An 18,953-nucleotide genomic window follows, 5' to 3' on the forward strand; every position below is an offset into this window, starting at 1 on the left:
TGGATCTTGGGGACTCTTGGCTCTGCACAGCGTCCTCTGGGCACTTTGAATCTCAGGGTGCCCAGTGCCCTGTCCACAGGACACCTCCCCTGCCTGGGCCAGATTAACCGATCGGTTACTGCTGATGTTAGATAAATGGTGACATTTCCCAGTCGCCCCCGCCTGTCACTCATGGTGCTGAGCACTTTACGTAGATGAGCTCATGTAACTGTCACCAGAGCCCTAGGAAATAGGAGCTAATATGATCCCCAATTTATTGGAGAGAAAAGCATGGCTCAGAGGAGCTTTTTAAAAACACCACCATTTTAAATTTTCTGCCAAATTCCACACTATGTGCCTATTTGTATGCTCAGTTCAGTTCAGTCGCTCAGTCGTGTCCGACTCTTTGCGATCCCATGGACTGCAGCACACCAGGCCTCCCTGTCCATCACCAACTCCCAGAGTTCACTCAAACTCACATCTATCGAGTCTGTGATGCTGTCCAGCCATCTCATCCTCTGTCGTCCCCTTCTCCTCCTGCCCCCAGTCCCTCCCAGCATCAGAGTCTTTTCCAATGAGTCAACTCTTCACATCAGGTGGCCAAAGGATTAGAGTTTCAGCTTCATCAGTCATTCCAATGAACACCCAGGACTGATTTCCTTTAGGATGGACTGGTTGGATCTCCTTGCAGTCCAAGGGACTCTCAAGATTCTTCTCCAACACCACAGTTCAAAAGCAATAATTCTTCAGCACTCAGCCTTCTTCACAGTCCAACTCTCACATCCATACATGACCACAGGAAAAACCATAGCCTTGACTAGACATTCAAATTTTCATAAAATATTTCTTTCTTTAAAGCAGTTTATCTGTTCACTTTTCTTCGCAAACTGCCCTTTTGTGAGAGAGCAGCTTGACTTTATGTACTGCAGGAGCTGGTACAGAAAATTCTCCAGGTCAGAGGTGGGCAGACTATGGCCATCCAGCCCCGAGCCTGTTTGTGTAAATAAGGGTGTGTTGATACAGCCACAGTCATCCTTAGGTACCGTCTGGGATGCTTTCATGCAAAAGAGGAGCAGCTGCGACACAGACCTGATGGCCCAGGATTCTAAAATACCTGCCACACACCCTCTGGCCAAGAAAGGTGACTGACCCAGAACTGATGAGGCCAAACTGAAATCAGTATGGGTGAGGGCGTGAGAATGGTTAGAAAAGGAGGGAAACCCGGAACTACCGTGAATTCGATGCACACTGTAAGAGATATTCTGTGTTTGAGCCCAATGCACATGCTATTAACACATACACGCGTTTCTACCTGTGTAGCATCTCTTCCTACTCTAAGCACAAGTTTAGAACCACTACTTACTCTTACTGAGCTGTTACAAATCCTAAAAGATGATGCTGTGAAAGTGCTGCACTCAATATGACAGCAAATTTGGGAAACTCAGCAGTGGCCACAGGACTGCAAAAGGTCAGTTTCCATTCCAATCCCAAAGGAAGCCAAAGTCAAAGAATGTTCAAACTACCACACAATTGCACTCAACTCACACACTAGCAAAGTAATGCTCAAAATTCCCCAAGCTAGGCTTCAACAGTACATGAACTGAGAACTTCCAGATATTCAAGCTGGATTCAGAAAAGGCCAAGGAACCAGAGACCAAATTGCTGACATCTGTTGGATCATAAAAAAAGCAAGAGAATTCCAGAAAAATATCAACTTCTGCTTCATTGACTAGGCTAAAGCCTTTGACTGTGTGGATCACAACAAACTGTGGAAAATTCTTCAAGAGATGGGAATACCAGACCACCTGACATGCCTCCTGAGAAATCTGTATGCAGGTCAAGGAGCAACAGAATCAGATATGGGAAAACGAACTGGTTCAAAACTGGGAAAGAAGTACGTCAAGGCTGTATATTGCCACTCTGCTTCATTAACTTATATGCAGAGTATATCATGTGAAATGCCAGGCTGGATGAAGCACAAGCTGAAATCAAGATTGCTGGGAGAAATATCAGTAACCTCAGATATGCGGATAACACCATCCTTATGGCAGAAAGCGAAGAGGAAGTACAGAGCCTCTTGATAAAAGTGGAAGAAGAGAGTGAAGAAGTTGGCTTAAAACTCAACATTCAGAAAACTAAGATCATGGCATCCAGTCCGATCACTTCATGCAAATAGATGGGGAAACAGTGGAAACAGTGACAGACTTTGCTTTCTTGGGTTCTAAAATCACTGCAGATGGTGACTGCAGCCATGAAATTAAAAGATGCTTACTCCTTGAATGAAAAGCTATGACCAACGTAGACAGCATACTAAAGCAGAGACATTACTTTGCCGACAAAGGTCCATTTAGTCAAAGTTATGGCTTTTCCAGTAGTCATGTATGGATGTGAGAGTTGGACTATAAAGAAAGCTGAGCACCGAAGAATTGATGCTTTTGAACTGCGGTGTTAGAGAAGACTCTTGAGAGTCCCTTGGACTGCAAGGAGATCCAACTAGTTCATCCTGAAGGAGATCAGCCCTGAATATTCATTGGAAGGACTGATGTTGAAGCTGAAGCTCCAATACTTTGGCCACCTGATGCAAAGAGCCGGCTCATTGGAAAGGTGCTGGGAAAGATTGAAGGCAGGAGGAGAAGGGAGCGACAGAGGATGAGATGACTGGATGGCATCACCGACTTGATGGACATGGGTTTGAGCAAGTTCCAGGAGTTGGTGATGGATAGGGAGGCCTGGCGTGCTGCAGTGCACGGGGTCTCAAAGCGTTGGAGACGACTGAGTGACTTAACTGACTTACTCTTATGACCTGCACAAGGTCATTCTCGTCCCCTTAAGACCTGCCCATCACGACCTCCTATGTCGGTTTCACTACCGAACTGAGACACAGAGGCCCCCGACCCTCCCCCCTGATAACCAAGTTGCCGCGAACCTCTGACGCCTGTGCTGGTCTCAGAGGCGGTTTGAACCACCTGACTCGGCCTTGGGGGCGGGCTTGGGGCTTGTGCGTGACGCCGAGCCGCTCAGCGCTGTTCGTTCGCGCGCGTTTGTCCACCGCGTCCCCGAGCGCCTCCGGAGCCGGCTCTGCTCAGGCGCCAAGGACGCGCGCGGAGCCAGCCCGCCTGCCCTGCCCAGCCGCCCAGACCGAAGCGGTCCCGAGGTCAGTCCCGCGGCCGCCGCTCCGCGGGGTCTGCGCCCGCAGGGCGGGGGCGCGGGCCGGGGGTCCCCGCGAGGAGGGCGGGGGCGCCCCGGGAGGAGGTGCGGGAGCGGGGGCTGCCGCCTGGGGGCCCCGAGACCCCGGGGCCCGCGTGGTGGGGGCCCTGCAGGAACCCGAGTCTCCCCTGAGGGCGATCGAGACCCTCGAATCCTCTGAGCCCCTGGGCAACTCCGGGCCCCAGGATTTCTGAGGCCACTGGGAGGAGCGAATCCTGGAGGGGACAGAGGAGTGCCCCCCTCCCGGAGTAGGGTGTCCGGAGGCGGGGATGGCGGGGACCCCCTGCAGGACAGGCCGGGCGGGGGGGCCGGGGCCGGGTCCCCAGGTTTTGGGGGCGGGAGAGGCGGACCCGGGGACTTTGCGGTTTGATGGGGGAGGCGGAGGTCCGGGGGCTGCTCCCAACCTGGGAAGCCAGCGGGGTGTCAGGGGTCAGCGAGCAAATGGGCGAAGCAGAACACGGGAAGTGATGCCATGGGGCTGTTCTGGGGAGTGCGGGGGTTACTTTGAGGGGTAGGGAGCAGGGGCGACCCTCTGGACGTGTTTGCAGGTGCGCTGAGACGCATCAGAGGCTCGCAGATGAGGAGTGCGCGTGGAAAACAGCTTTTGCGCCTCCAGTGGTTCTGTGCGCCTGCGTGGCTGCGGGTGGGGGCTGGGAGCACGTTTGGGGCGCGCGGTTTTGAGGGGCAGCCTCTGGGGGAGGGGCAGGGCGAGGCTGAGGGTGGGCCTGGGGGTCCCCCAGAGGGAAAGTGTGCTGGGGAGGGTTGGGGGGTCGCTCCAGCCTGTGGGTCTGCCTCTGTGCCTGTCTGGAGGGTGTGTGTGTGGGTATGTGTGTGTGAGTGTGTGAGCAGGACTGCCTGTGAGGAGTGTGCTCAGCACTGAGCAGCAGCGTGGTGGGGTCTCTGAATTTCCCTGGGCTCGTCTGCAGGTGTGTTTGTGTCCTTAGGCCCTGGTTCCCGCAGTCTGCATCTCAAAGTGTGCGTTACTAACGATCCTGTGTTTGTGTTAACTGGTCGAGTGTTCCCACTGTTTGACGCACCTTGTATTTGCACGATTAATGTGTGAGGGTCTGTGGTGGGTCAAAGGATTCTTAAAAAGGGTTAAAGGAAGAGGTTTGACTCTAAGTTACCAGAGTGTTCTGAGTATGTGTGTGTAGTTAATTGCATTTAATTTTCATGTTTAATCATTTATAGTCCTCATTTTCATGAGGGGAAAGCTGACAGCCCAAGAGGTTAAATAACCCCTGAATCAGGAGCTGCAGGTAGAATGCAGTGCACATGTTTAAACATGAATGTCAGATAAATAATGAATTATCTTTTGGTATAAGTACACTCCAAATATACCGTGGGACTTGCATATACTTAAACATGATTTAGCCAAATAAATAAAAACTTAGTTTTTAGTAGACATGCCCATATAGTGTTTGGATATGGCTTATACTAAAAAAAAAAATGATCTGTGAGTCTAAAACGCAAATCTCAGGGTTCTGTGTTTTTCTTGCTGCTGTTGTTAAATCTTGAGATCCCCCAGCTAGTGACTGTAGGAGTGAAAGCCCCCAGTTCTCACCCTCAGACACACTGGCCCACGTCCTGCCCAGGGTGATGCTGGGGCTGGTGAGGAGCCCCCTCCCTGCAGGGCTGGCCCCGCCCCAGGGCTGTGCTGGCGGGTCTGGGGCCCAGCCCCATCCCCTCACCCTGGTCCTGAGGGCGGGACTAAAGCCTCCTGTACCTGGAGGGGCCCAGGACAGGAGGGGAGGGCCTGTCTGAACCCCTTGGGCAGGCTGCCTGGGAGCCCTGGGACGGAGCTGAAACATGGTGATGGTAATGCTGACCTTGAGGCGCACTTACTGAGTGCCTGCTGTATGCCAGCCTCCAGAGGCCCTTCGGATACCCAGTTAGCCGAGCTGCAGCTTCCTGGTCCCAGCACTTGGTGTCACAGTTGTTCTAGTTTTAAAGGGGGGTGAGCCCCAGGTGCCACGAGCCCTGCCCTTGTCCTTGCCAGGCGCCATGACAACCGCTCTCCCCAGATCACACCCTGGGCCTTGGAGGAAACCAGCAGGAGCCGTTGCCAGCCCGTCCCCTTGGATGCTGGGGACCTGGAGACCTGGGAAGGGATGGAGCTGTCTGAGTCCACCCGAGCTCTGAGAGCCACACCCAGGCCCCCCGGCTCCACCGCCCAGGCACTAACTGCTGTGTGTCCTGTCTGCAGGGAGCACCTGTGGTGCCATGATGCTGCCTCTGAGCACCATCGAGGGCCAGGAGACCGAGGAGGTGCAGACCAGGCCTCCGGAGAAAGGAGGTGAGACCCGTGTGGGGCGGAAACTGTGGCAGGGGGGAGTGGGGAGGTGTCCAGGCGATGGGGAAGCATGGACCCTGAAGACTGGCCCCATCACCAAATGTCTCCACTGGCTCTTCTGGGCAGGGACACCCAGGATGCGGCCTCCCTGACATCACCTCCCGTCAGCGGGTCCCGTCACGGCCCCGCTCAGAGCCTGCAGGGAGCTCCTTGGAGCTGAGCCCGTTTGGGCCCCTTTTTGTGGCCTGGACACCCCTGTTTTCTTACCCCAGCCCTTCCCCTCCCTCACACTTCCTGTCTGTTCCCTGGGGGCCTTTGGGATACAATTGAATGCAGGTTTCACTCATTCCTGGGTGACCTCCAACAAGTGTCCCTACCTCTCTGTACCTCAGTTCGCTCATCTCTAAAGTGGGTTGATGATGATACCCATCTCAGAGAGTTATTGATTTCCCTGGTGGCTCAGTCAGTAAAGAGTCCGCCCTCAACATGGCAGACCAGGGTTTGATCCCTGGGTCAGGAAGATCCCCTGGAGAAGGAAATGGCAACGCACTTCAGTATTCTTGAGAGTTATTATGAAGAGAGAGTTATTATGAAGAACCACATAAACGAATACGTGTATAATACTTAAAAGCATGTCTGGAACATACTTCAACGTATTAGCTCCTGTTACCGGTTTTGTGATGAAGACTATTATTACCGAGTTTCTCAAGTCTCAGGGTCAGATGGTTTCATGACTCTCCTCTTCCCTCAGTCCTGCTTTCTGTGAAGGCTGATGTTCCACGAAAGAAGTCCAAGAGAATGAAGGGAACGGTGTCCTTCAGAGTCCTGCCGTTCTGCCCTGTGGTAAGCCTGCTTGCTCCCTCCCTTTTCTCCGGAGGCCCCTGGGCTGAGTGATCACGTGGATTGGCCACCCTCTCTGCCCACCAGAGACCCTTGGGTGCCCAGGTGCCCCTTGCCGCTGCCTTGTCCCGGACGTGGCCCCATCCTGTGGGGGCTAGTCTTCCTTGAAGATTTTGCCCGCCTTTCTGCCTCCTTCTCTTTGCTAATTCCAACCTCTGTTCCTGTGTCACCTCCTCCATGAAGCCTCCCTTGCTCACATTCATTCCGTTTCTCGCCAATTCACTGCCTCACTGAACTTTTTTTCACAGTAGTTATTGCTACTTGACAGCATACCTTCTGTCTGTGTGTTCATCATCTGTCTCCCCTACCAGAGTAGTTCTGTGAGGGCAGGGCCCTCCTCTGTTTTTCAATGACTCATTCCGTGCCTAGCACAGATGTAACCAGCGTCCGGCACTGTATACCCTCGGGCTGATTAAATGAAGGAATGAATTAGGGAACGGTCCCTCCTGCCAAGGCAGCTGTGGCCTTGTCCACCTGGGTAACAGTCCTCCTTCTCCTACTAACCCCCTTGACTTTTCTGGGGGGACCACCTGTCTGCACGCACTTTGGATGGCTCTGATCCCATCCTCAGACCAGCTGAGGATTGGGCCCCTGACCAATCAGAGCCGGCAGTGCCAAGGTTCCCGGTGATTGATCCTGGTCTGGCACATGACTCGCACTTGGCCAGTGAGACATCTGCTCTGTCTCTGCGCTTCTTAACAGGCAGGAGGGGAGGCTGGAGGGACCCTGGTGAGAACCAGGGGGGCCTTGGGGAGAGGTCAGGGGAGGCCCTGCGTCAGATGCCTGCGAGAAGGTCTTCCTGTTAGTGCCTGCAGCAATCCTGGGGAGGACGCATTAGAAAATCTTATTAGAAAAGAACACGAGAGTCACAGGTTTACAAAGTATTTCCTGGGCAGCTTCGACCTGTCAGGCGTGGTGTGAGCACTTTACATAGATGAGCTCATGTAACCACACCGAGTCCTATGAAACACGGATTAATATGATCCCTAATACAGGAGAGACACCCCAGTGTCATGAGTGCTGTTTTTAAAGGTTATTTCAAGTTTGTACATAGTGAAGACCCAATGGCTCCTTTCATATTAGACTCTTTCAGTGCTCAGGATTCATATCTTCATAAAGTATTTCTTATTTTTAAAGAAAATCCACAAAGTGTACCCTTTCACATTGCTGCCCTAACTGCCCGTTCACCAGAGAGCACCTTGGCATTGTGTACTCCAGGAACTGGCACAGAAGATTCTCTAGGTCAAGGGGGAGCTGATTAAGGCTACCCAGTCCACGGCCTGTTGAGTAAATAAGAGCTTGTTGACACATTACACCCACGTCTTAGGGAGAGTCTGCGATGCCTTCATGCCAAGTCCAGTGGTTCTGACACAGAGTGGATGCTTCAGGAAGACTAGGCAATTTGCCGTGACACCTTTGACCGCCAAAGTGACCGATCTTGCTTGGAATAGATGCAAACTGAAATTAATGCCGGTGAAGGTGTGAAAATGGTTAGAAAAAGGAGGGAAATCTTGAACTACTGTGAGTGTGAAGCCGGGTGTAAAAGATATTTTGTGTTTGGGCCCAGTGCATATGCTCCACACACGTGTTTCTAGGTGTGTGGGGTGGGTGTTGCCTTATATTCGAGAAAGGCGTTTAAAACCACTCCTTTCCCTTGCTGCCTGCACTGCTGAGTCTCCTCCGCCTCAAAGCCGCCCAGGGCCACCTCTGTATCAGTTTCTCTAAGCAGTGAGGAGGACGAGGCCTGGGACCCTCCCCACAACCCTAGAAGTGAAGCGAACACGCCGTGCTGGCGGCAGGCACCCTGTTGACCTCATGCTCGTGTTGGGGGGACCAAGGCTGGGGGTGCAGGATTGTGCCTGTCACGGAGCCGCTCGGCGCTCTTCATTCCTGCGAGTTCACCCGCAGGTGCCCTGGACTTCTTCGGAGCCAGCCCTGCCCGCGCCGCCAGGACACGCGGTGAGCAAGCCGGCGCGCTCCAGCCCGGACGCCCAGACCGAGCCCGGGGCCGGAGGTCAGTTCCGCGGCCGCAGCTCCGAGGGCTCTGCGCCAGCAGGGCGAGGGGCGCGGGAGGGCGCTGCGGGGTCCCGCGGGGAGCGCGGGAGCGCCCCGGGAGGAGGTGCGGGCGCGCTCTGGGCTGCTGCCTGGGGGCCCCGAGACGCCGGGGCGCGCGCGCGCGGTGCGGGCCCTGCAGGAACCCCGGCTCCCCTGAGGGCGGGGGGCGTCCTCAGACCCTCGTGAGCCGCGGGGCGGCTCGAGTCCGAGGGAGGAGGGGAGCCTGGAGGGGACACAGGAGGCTGGGGTGTCCGGAGGCGGGGGTCCCCTCCAGGGCAGGCAGGGGGGGAGCCCGGGTCCTGGTCCCCAGGTTTTGGGGGGCGGGAGGGCGGACCCGGGACTTCGCAGTTTGCTGGAGGAGGCGGGAGGCACAGGTTTGCTCTGCACACCAGAGAGGGCAGTCGGTATCGGGCTCAGGTAAGGAACTGGCCACACAGAAGATGGGAACATGACTCTGGGGAAGTCCAGAGGGCGGTGTGATGAGTGGGGAGCCGGGGAGACCCTCTGGGTGAGTTTGGGGTTCACTAAGGGCGCAGAGCAAGGTTCACAGATGAGAAGTGCGCGTGGAAAACAGCTTTTGCGCCTCCAGTGGTTCTGTGCGCCTGCGTGGCTGCGGGTGGGGGCTGGGAGCACGTTTGGGGCGCGCGGTTTTGAGGGGCAGCCTCTGGGGGAGGGGCCGGGGGAGGCTGAGGGTGGGCCTGGGGCTCCCCCAGAGGGAAAGTGTACTGGGGAGGGTGAGGTGTATTGATAATTTCAGCTGATGCGTCTGCAGTTGTGTGTGTGTGTGGGGGGGGGGGGCGCGGGGGTGTGCATGACCAGGACTGCCTGTGAGGCCCGTCCTTCAGTTCTGAGAAGCAGGCCTGCCCACCTGAGTCATGGGGGTCATGGGGGTCTCTGGGTTTCCTTGCAGTGTGTCTGCGGGTGTGTTTGTGTGGGTAAGCCCTGCTTTCCACAGTGATCAACAGTTGTGTGTGTTGTAACAATTGTGTGTGTTAGTATATCTGGCCACGTGTTCCCGCTATTTGACGCACGTGTATCTGCACGATTATGTGTCAGGATCTCTGATGGGTCTTAAGCATCTTACGAAGGCTTCCAAGAAGAGGTTTGACTCTAAGTTACCAGATAGTATGTTCTGAGTGTGTGTGTATTTAATCATATTTAATCCTCATGTTTAATCATTTATCTTCCTCATTTTCATGGACGGGAAAGCTGACAGCACAAGAGGTTAAAAAACCCCTGAATCGGGGCTTGCCAGGTAAAATACAGGATGCTTACTTCAATTTGAATTTAAGACAAATAGTGAATTCCCTTTTAGTATAAGTATGTTCCAAATATTTCATGGGGCTTGCCTATAGGCAAACCTATACTTAAACATCATTTAGCAAAATAAATTTAAAAATGAGTTTTTATGTAGACCTGACCCGTATGGTGTTTCAATATGACTTACAGTAAAAACTGATTTCTGTGTCTGAAATTCAGGTCTCGGTTTGCTCTGAATTTGTTGTAATATCATTTTGGGAAATCTGGCAAACTTCATCCTTGAGATCTCCCTGCTAGTGACTGGCAGGCTGGAATCCATCCAATCCACAGTCCCCAGACACACTGACCAGGGCTCTGCCCAGGAAGGGCTAGGGTCAGCCTGTGCCCAGCCCCCTCCCTGCAGGGCTGGCCCCGCCCCAGGGCTGTGCTGGCGGGTCTGGGGCCCAGCCCCTCCCCTCACCCCGCTCTTGAGGGCGGGACTGATGCCTTCTGTACCTGGAGGGGCCCAGGACAGGAGGGGAGGGCCTGTCTGAACCCCTTGGGCAGGCTGCCTGGGAGCCCTGGGACGGAGCTGAAAGACAGCACTGAGACTGCTCCACGAGTGCACTTACTGAGTGCCTGCTGTATGCCAGCCTCCAGAGGCCCTTCTGATACCCAGTTAGCCGAGCTGCAGCTTCCCGGTCCCAGCACTTCGTGCCACAGTTGTTCTAGTTTTAAAGGGGGGTGAGCCCCAGGTACCACGAGCCCTGCCCTTGTTCTTGCCAGGCGCCATGACAACCGCTCTCCCCAGATCACACCCTGGGCCTTGGAGGAAACCAGCAGGAGCCGTTGCCAGCACGTCCCCTTGGATGCTGGGGACCCGGAGACATGGGAGGGGATGGAGCTGTCTGAGTCCACCCGAGCTCTGAGAGCCACACCCGGGCCCCCCGGCTCCACCGCCCAGGCACTAACTGCTGTGTGTCCTGTCCGCAGGGAGCACCTGTGGTGCCATGATGCTGCCTCTGAGCACCATCGAGGGCCAGGAGACTGAGGAGGTGCAGACCAGGCCTCCGGAGAAAGGAGGTGAGACCCACATGGGGCAGGGGGGAGTGGGGAGGTCTCCAGGCTGATGGGGAAGCATGGACCCTGAAGACTGGCCCCAACCTCGCATGTCTGCTGCTGGCTCCTCTTAAGGAGGGAGGGCCCTGAGGGGCGCCTGGAATGGAACCTCCCCAACATCACCCCGTGTCCGTGGGTACATTACTCCCCTGCTCAGAGCCCGCAGGGCTGCATCCTGGGAGCTGGAATCAGTCTGGGCTGCTTTGTATCATGTGGCCACCTGCATGGGCCAGCTGACCCTCCACTCAGTTGCCAGGTCAAGGGGCTGTAGGGTCATTCATCTGAGACGCGATGGAGGCCTGAACCAAGGACTTAGCAGTGGGAAGGAGTGCGGTGGGGGCTTCCCAGGTGGCGCTCGTGGTAAAGAACCCACCTGCCAATGCAGGAGTCACACGTTTCCCTGGGTGGGGAAGATCCCCTGCAGAAGGAAATGGCAACCCGCTCCAGTGTTCTTGCCCAGAGAATCCCATGGACAGAGGAGCCTGGCGGGCTACAGTCCATGGAGTCCCAAAGAGTCGGACACGATTTAGTGACTGAGCACAGAGCTCCTTGCTGGTCCTGTTGGTGGTCTGGCCTCATGAGGGAGGGCTCTTGGGTTTGCTGTGACACTCCCTTTTTTAAAAACTTTTACTTTGTAATAATTTTATATTCACAAGACATTGCCATCATAATTCATCGAAATTCCATGGACCCTTTATCCCATTTCCCCCAGCCATTTGATCTTATTGGATGATAGTCCAGCGTGAAAACTGGCCCGCTGATCCTGGCACAGTCCCATGCGTGTTTTTGCTTCTATTTCCACACATCTGTAGCTACATGTAGCCATCATACAAAATAAGATGCAAGCCCCTTCCTTAGCTACCTACTTTCTTGCCCGAGGTAGCTGCTTCCCAGCTTCTCATCCAGTCTTCCAGAATGTTCTGCGCTCACTCAGACAGACAAGGATGTGCGTGTATCTGCACTGTGCATTTATGTCTGATATGCAGTGTGTACTGTGTATCTCACTTCCGTTTCCTATTTCGTCTTATTTCACTTCATTCTCATCTGGCATGTCATGCCAGGCCCGGTCCCAGTGCTTCCCCTGCGTCCAGTCACCCACACTCCACAACAGCCCTGTGAGATGGTGACACCAATGACCTCATGTTGCAGGTGGGAAATCTGAAGGGTGACAGGTGCGAATCATCAGCTCACGGTGGGATCTGAGCCCGTCTCGCCTGGGGGTCTTTGACCTTAAGCACTGTGTCCCCTGTCCGTCTCGAGGACCCGCCCCCACAAGACGCCCGGTGTGTGTTCCAGCTGCCTGGCTGTGCGCGCTAAGGCGCTCAGTTGTGTCCGACTCTGCCACCCCGTGGACTGCAGCACGCCAAGCCTCCCTGTCCATCACCAACTCCCAGAGCTTGCTCAAACTCATGTCCATCGGGTTGGTGATGCCATCCAACCATCTCATCCTCTGTCGTCCCCTTCTCCTCCTGCCTTCAGCCTCCCCCAGCATCAGGGTCTTTTCCAATGAGGTAGTTCTTCTCATCAGGTGGCCAAAGTATTGTCTTCCTTGGGGAAACCTTCTTTGGGGAAACCTTTGGGGAAACCTAAGTATTTTCTGGAGAGATATGCCTCAGTGGTACCTGTGTATCAGCTGTGCCCCCCTCCTGCACACGGGCACCCCAGGGCGTCACATCTCCACAGCCCCCTGTTGTCTGACTCCAGCCCCTTCGGTCACTGACATTCTGTCTGTTCCCTGGATGCAATTTAATGTGTGATTGCAGGCATTGCTGTGCAACCTCCTGCAAGTGTCCTAACCTCTCTGGGCCTCAGTTTCTTCATCCGTAAAGTTGGATGAAGATAATAACCAAATCAGATATTACAGTATAATGTATGCAAGAGTGCCTGGCTCAGGGCACGCACTCAACACGTTAGTTTTTGTCACTGGTTTCCTGATGGAGATCTTATTATTACTGAGTTTCTCAAACCTCAGAGGGCACGATTGCCTCATGCCTCTTTCCTCCTTCCCCAGCCCTGCTTTCTGAGAACCCTGATGAGCCTCGAAAGAAGCCCAGAGGAATGAAGGGAAGACTGTCTTTCAATGTCCTGCCGTTCTGTCCCATGGTAAGCCTGCTTGTTTCCTCCCTTTGACCAGAGATCCCCTAGGTTATGAGAGGTCAGGCACCTCCACCATCCTCTCTGGCCAGGAGAGACCCTTGGGTGGCTGGGTGTCCCTTGTCCCCCACCCCAGGATGTGCCCCCATCCTCTTGGGGGTGCTGCCGTCTTTCCTGCCTCCTCTCTTTCCTAATTCCAACTTCCAGTATCACCTCCTCCATGAAGCCTCCCTTGCTCACTTTTGCCCCATTTCCCTCAGACCTCTTGCCTTCCTGAATTTTCTTCAGCGTTATTATTGCTACCTGAGAGCATATCTGGCAGCTATCTTTTTAATCATTTGTCTCCCCTACTAGAGTAGTTTTGTGAGAGCCTCCTCTTGTGCAATGACATATCCCCTGTCTAGATCAGATGTAACCCGTGTCCGACACTGTATACCCTCGGGCTGATTAAATGAAGGAATGAATTAGGGAACGGTCCCTCCTGCCAAGGCAGCTGTGGCCTTGTCCACCTGGGTACCAGTCCTCCTTCTCCTACTAACCCCCTTGACTTTTCTGGGGACCACCTGTCTGCACGCACTTTGGATGGATCTGATCCATCCTCAGACCAGCTCCAGGTACGCCCCTGACCAATCAGAGCCGGCAGTGCCAACGTTCCTGGTGATTGGCCCTGGGCTGGCACGTGACTCACACTTTGCCAGTGAGGTGTCTACTCTGTCTCTGGGCTTCTTGACCTGCAAAGCGGGAGGCTGGAGGGACCCTGGTGAGAAGCAGGGGGCCCGTGGGGAGGGGTCAGGGGAGGCAGAGGGTCAGACGCCTGTGAGAACGTCTTTCCTATTAGTGCCTGCAGCAGTCCCGGGGAGGACTCTTTAGAAAATCTTGTTAAGAAATAATGTAATCAAAGATTTTACAAAAACAGTACAAAGATCATCCGAGTTTGCCAGTTGTTATCATTTTTTTCTATTTGCATGTTTCTCATATATGGACTATGTATATATGCTCCTATTCCTCCGTGTGTTTCACTTTAGAAGAAGAATATTCTCTTATATAACTGTGGGCCTGTTGTGACCTTTGAGGTCTTAACCGTGATATGCACTTCCATCTCACCTGCTGTCCATATTCTTGGTTTCTTCACTCACTACATGCAGTCTGTTTGGTGTTCTTTTCCCTCCTACCTGGGGGAAAACTGGGGCCAGCTATTGCACTTGGTGCCACCTGGGATTCCCAGGTGGCACTGGTTGTAAAGAACCCGCCTGCCAGTGCAGGAGATGTAAGAGACATGGGTTCAGTTCCTGGGCTGGGAAGATCCCCTGGAGGAGGAAATGGCAACCCACTCCAGTCTTCTTGCCTGGAGAATCCCATGGACAGAGGCGCCTGCGGGGCTACAGCCCATGGGGTCGCAAAGGGGTGGACAGAACTGAAGCAACTGAGCATGCACACAATATATCTTTAGTTCTCTTTGAGCTAGACAATCTCCTCAGTCTTCCTTTGCCTCTTATGACAGACGATTTTGAACATCCGAGTCACACCTCGCACAATATTGATTGCTTTTTCTGTTTTGTTTCATTTCTACACTTGTTTGATTTTTATGCTCTCCCCCTAATGAGATTCAGGGTAAGCTATGATCTTTGGAGCACCACCTAAGTGATGCCATGTCCTAAATGCACTTGAATTTAGATCCACTCAGTCAAGATGTTTATCACATTTCTCCACGGAATACTTACTGATTTTTCTTTTCTCTATGCAACTAACTAATAAGAAATCAGTGGGGAGATGCTTGGAGATGAGTCAAATAGTCTAGAAAGAGAGCTTTCTGACCAGTTCAGTTTGGGTCCTGTGCCCACCACGGAACCAACCGTCAGCTCATGAGATGAGAACCCTACATCTTGTATCCATGGGCGTGTATGGGGCAGACGGTCCCTGCCTTTCCCTAACCGCTGTAAGGATGGGACGAAGCAGTGATTCTCAACCAGAGGCAATTCACCCCCCAGGGGACACCTTCAGTGTCGGGACACGTTTCTTCTTTGTCACAAGTAAAGGGAGCAAGCTACTAGCGCCTGGTGGGTAGAGGGCAGTGATGGTGTTTAACATCCTGCAATGCACAAGAGGCCCCCCAAACACTCACACTGCACAGAAGGGCCTGAGAGTGCGACACCACCATTCTTGCCCTGCGTCTCTGTTCTCTTTCCTTCCAGCCGAGCGTCTGCTTCACCTATTACGTGGAGCCCGATGACCCTGAGCCCGAGCCCCAGGCGGCTCCTGACGGTTCGAAATCGGACCCGAATTGCACCTTCGTCCCCCTGCCTGTGCTGGAGTTCCGCGAGGTCAAGGTGTGCGAGTGCCCCCTGTGCTGCCTCAGCTTCGTCACTGCTTCCTAAACGCTGAGGGCCCTCCGCTTCCCGCTCCTGACCGCGCGCCCCCGAATCATGCATGCTGGGCTATCGTGATGTGAAATCCCCCAATACAGCGGCTTCAATAAACCCAACTTGCTGTCTCTCTCAAGGCTGTGGTCTGTGTGTGAAACTCCCAGGACCGGGGCGGTGCAGCTCCGTGGAGTTGGGCAGCCAGGGTCCTTTGACCTCGGAGCTCTGTGCCACGTGGCTGGAGAGGGCTCACCCCGACACCCAGTCCACATTCTGGTTCGGGGCAAGTGCGGGGATGAGAGGGGAAGACAAGCTTCAGTCCTTCAAAGGGCGACTCCTACAAGAAGCCCAGATCACTTTTCCTCACAGCTCATTGGCCAGAGACGGTCACATGGTGACATCTAGATGCAAGGGATGCTGGGAACTGTAGTCCTTAGCTGGACAATCCCGTGTCATCTAATAGCTTCTGTTATTATAGCAAAGGAGAATGGATAATGTGTCCGCCTCGGATCAAGTCTATTATGTTAATTTATCCCCAGCACATGTTGTGATGAACACATGAGTGAATAAATGTATTCTTCAGTTTTGTATCTCTCTCCCATTGATTAGGATCCCCTCCGTTTTTAGCAGGATAAATGTTTTTGAGCACTGACCCTGTGTTAGGCACTGAGCTAATGTCTTTACACATTTTGAGCTGCTTAATTTTCACAACCTGTGGCTGGTTCTATTATCCCTCTTTCTGAGATAAGAGAACAAGGCACAGAGAGTCCACGTCACTTGCTTCAGGTCACACAGATCAGAAGGAGCCAAGCCAACATTCAAACCCAGGCAGGCTGGCTCCAGAGTCTACGCCCTTAGCCATCATGGTATCCGCCTCACAGAGGTGGAGACAGGGAGATTCCCAGATGGCCACACACCTGTGAGTCAAAGAGCCTCTTTCAACACTCAGACCTTCCAGTTCCCTTCACATAACTCTTCAGATGCTGCAGAAATACTTGGAATATGTGTGTAGCACGTATCTGTAGCCACAATAGTGCCAGTTAACAACCACCACCACAAAATCCATAGAGGGTGTTCACTGAGGTGAAAATGCACAATGTGAGAGTTTCTGTTTTATCTGGGGGTTTAGTGGGGACTATAGCCCAGGAGACAGTCTCTCGGAGAGCTGTGAGGAGCTGCTCCAAACAGGTAGGTGAGAGGTCAGTTTGCATGTGATTTTGGAAAGGGGGGTCCATGCAATGAAGTACATAACTCAGTACATGGTTCCTGTTGGTCATGATACATGGACATCTCAGTTAATGTGATTAGTGCTTTTCTAAGTAAGGAAGAATCTAAGGCTCTTGCGTCCTATTATTTTCTCCTGAACATATCTCGCATCTGAGGTGTAACTGAGCCCAAGTTTGGCCACCTGGGACTCATAAGTTAATCATTCAAGAGGCAGGTGTCAGCAGATAGGAAAGGTGCTTTTATCAGAAAAGATGACACCTGGGAAGATGGTGGGCTTGTGTCCAGGGACCAACTCAAGACATTCTTCTCAGCCTTTTGTTTTTTCAATTGCTAAATGGTGTCCAACTCTGTGACCCCATGGACTGCAGCACACCAGACTTCCTTATTCTTCACTGTCTCCCAGAGTTTGCTCAAACTCATGCCCATTGAGTTGGTGATGCCATCCAACCATCTCATCCTCTGTTGTCCCCTTCTCCTCCTGCCTTCAATCTTTCCCAGCATCAGGGGCTTTTCAAATGAGTCAGTTCTTCCCATCAGGTGCCCAAAGTATTGGAGCTTCAGCTTCAGCATCAGTCCTTCCAATGAATATTCAGGGTTTATTTCCTTTAAGCTTGACTGGTTTGATCTCCTTGCTGTCCAAGGGATTCTAAAGAGTCTTCTATAGCACTGCAGTTTGAAAGCATCAATTCTTCGGTGCTCAGCCTTCTTTATGGTCCAACTCTCACATTCGTACGTGACTACTGGAAAAACCATAGCTTTGATTATACAGACCTTTGGGAAAATGGAGGAATCTCTGTGAATCGTCAAGGCAGGAGGTTGGGTTCTACACCATTCTCCATTGTATGCAGAACTGGCTGAGGTCTCTTCAGATGTTAGCTTGCCCATTCATTCTGCCTTCTGGATGCTTAGGGGCACTTTGGAGGAAGAGAGCTAGTCACGTTTCTATTTATCCAGGAAAAGTATCAACAGGTTAGACAAGGCATTCAGGAGAGGATATTAGTTCAGTTCAGTCGCTCAGTCGTGTCCGACTCCATGCGACCCCATGGACTGCAGCACACCAAGCTTCCCTGTCCATCACCAACTCCCGGAGCTTACTCAAACTCATGTCCATCGAGTTGGTGATGCCATCCAACCATCTCATCCTCTGTCGTCCCCTTCTCCTCCTGCCTTCAATCTTTCCCAGCATCAGGGTCTTTTCCAATGAGTTTGTTCTCATCAGGTGGCCGAAGTGTTGGAGTTTCAGCTTCAGCATCAGTCCTTCCAATGAATATTCAGGATTGATTTCCTTTATGATGGACTGGTTTGATTTCCTTGCAGTCCAAGGGGCTCTCAAGATTCTTCTCCAACACCACAGTTCAAAAGTGTCAATTCTTCATAAGTCAGGAGTTAATTTCAATTACTTAGTGATCTCATTCCTGTGATTAGTTTATTTTAGAGGTGGGACATAATTGAGCAGACAGGAAACGGACAAAGGACTTGCTTTCAGAGGATTCTTTCTGCCACTTCTCCCAGAACATAAGTGCCTCACCCAGATCTTCACTCTGAATTCCTTTCAGGGTGAACTGTAGGTGGTGGTGTGTGGTGGGGAACATCCTTTAGTTGGCAAACTTCAGGGACAAGACATATGAGGTCAGGGAGGAGGCTGTGGTGCCATTTCTGAGCTCCTCCGGCGCCTGGTGGACACTGGTCCTCAGCTCTCCTAGGCTGGCCTCTCCTGGGGGACTGGGGAGACCTGGCCCTGCTCTCAATGTCTTTTCTCCTCCAACAGGCTGGCTTGGGCAGGTTCATCCTCATGGCACTGGTAGAGGTGCAGGGGAGAAACAAATGTCATTTCACAAGCACTTTTCAACCTTCTGCTGGATCATATTTTGCCAGCCTCCTCTGCCGAGAGCACGTTCCATGGCCAAATGCAAATTCAGAACAAGGGGGCATTGCACACTTAAAGCACAAAGGGGATAGAAAGAAGGCAGGGTGGAAAACAGGCCATGTGTGCAGTCTACTTCAATGCAGAGTTGTGACTACATCCCCAACGTCCATGGGCTTCCACCTGTCACAACACAAGAGGGTTCCCCAGCCTGGCACCTGGGAGGGAAGCCAGGAATGGGGGAGAGCCTTCAGCAGCCAGGTGACCCTTCTCAAGCATCAGAAGAGCCTCTGGGAGGATGCAGGTATCAGTGTGAGAGATGAGGAGGAAAGACTTTCTGTGTAAGTCAAATGTCCAGAGACCTCAGAGCCTGCATGCCACAGAGAAGCCCACAGGAGTCCTGAGTGTGGGGAAGCTTTCACAGAGGGCTCACCCCTTACTCGTCACGGCAAAACCCACACCTCGGGGAAGTTGTGACGATGCACCGAGGATGGGGGGTGGGGGTGGGCTTCGGGCATGTCTCCTCCCTGCTGCTCCACCAGAGAGTTCAAGCTGGAAAAGACAGTAAACTTTCTGAGTGTGGAAAAAACCTATAACTGAAACGCACATGAAAACC

General features: G+C 53.0%; 1 protein-coding gene across 1 annotated transcript; it reads left to right on the top strand.

The window, feature by feature from the left end:
- The first annotated feature begins 2,921 nt into the window (after window positions 1-2,921).
- Window positions 2,922-15,385, top strand: LOC113875559. The gene is made up of 7 exons (XM_027514061.1): window positions 2,922-3,133; window positions 5,393-5,482; window positions 6,231-6,322; window positions 8,288-8,393; window positions 10,667-10,756; window positions 12,804-12,895; window positions 15,079-15,385. Exons 2-7 carry the CDS (start codon window positions 5,410-5,412, stop codon window positions 15,259-15,261), a joined length of 636 nt encoding a protein of 211 aa, XP_027369862.1. The 5' UTR covers window positions 2,922-3,133; window positions 5,393-5,409; the 3' UTR covers window positions 15,262-15,385.
- Window positions 15,386-18,953: the final 3,568 nt, after the last annotated feature.

Source organism: Bos indicus x Bos taurus, chromosome 18 (assembly GCF_003369695.1).
Source record: "Bos indicus x Bos taurus breed Angus x Brahman F1 hybrid chromosome 18, Bos_hybrid_MaternalHap_v2.0, whole genome shotgun sequence".
Taxonomy (NCBI): domain Eukaryota; kingdom Metazoa; phylum Chordata; class Mammalia; order Artiodactyla; family Bovidae; genus Bos; species Bos indicus x Bos taurus.

Excerpts from the sequence above, each read along its gene's own strand:
- LOC113875559 (XM_027514061.1), top strand. The coding sequence starts at position 5,410 with ATGATGCTGCCTCTGAGCACCATCGAGGGCCAGGAGACCGAGGAGGTG. Across the intron at positions 10,757-12,803 it reads CAGGCCTCCGGAGAAAGGAG|CCCTGCTTTCTGAGAACCCT; the intron begins GTGAGACCCACA and ends CTCCTTCCCCAG. Across the intron at positions 12,896-15,078 it reads TCCTGCCGTTCTGTCCCATG|CCGAGCGTCTGCTTCACCTA; the intron begins GTAAGCCTGCTT and ends CTTTCCTTCCAG.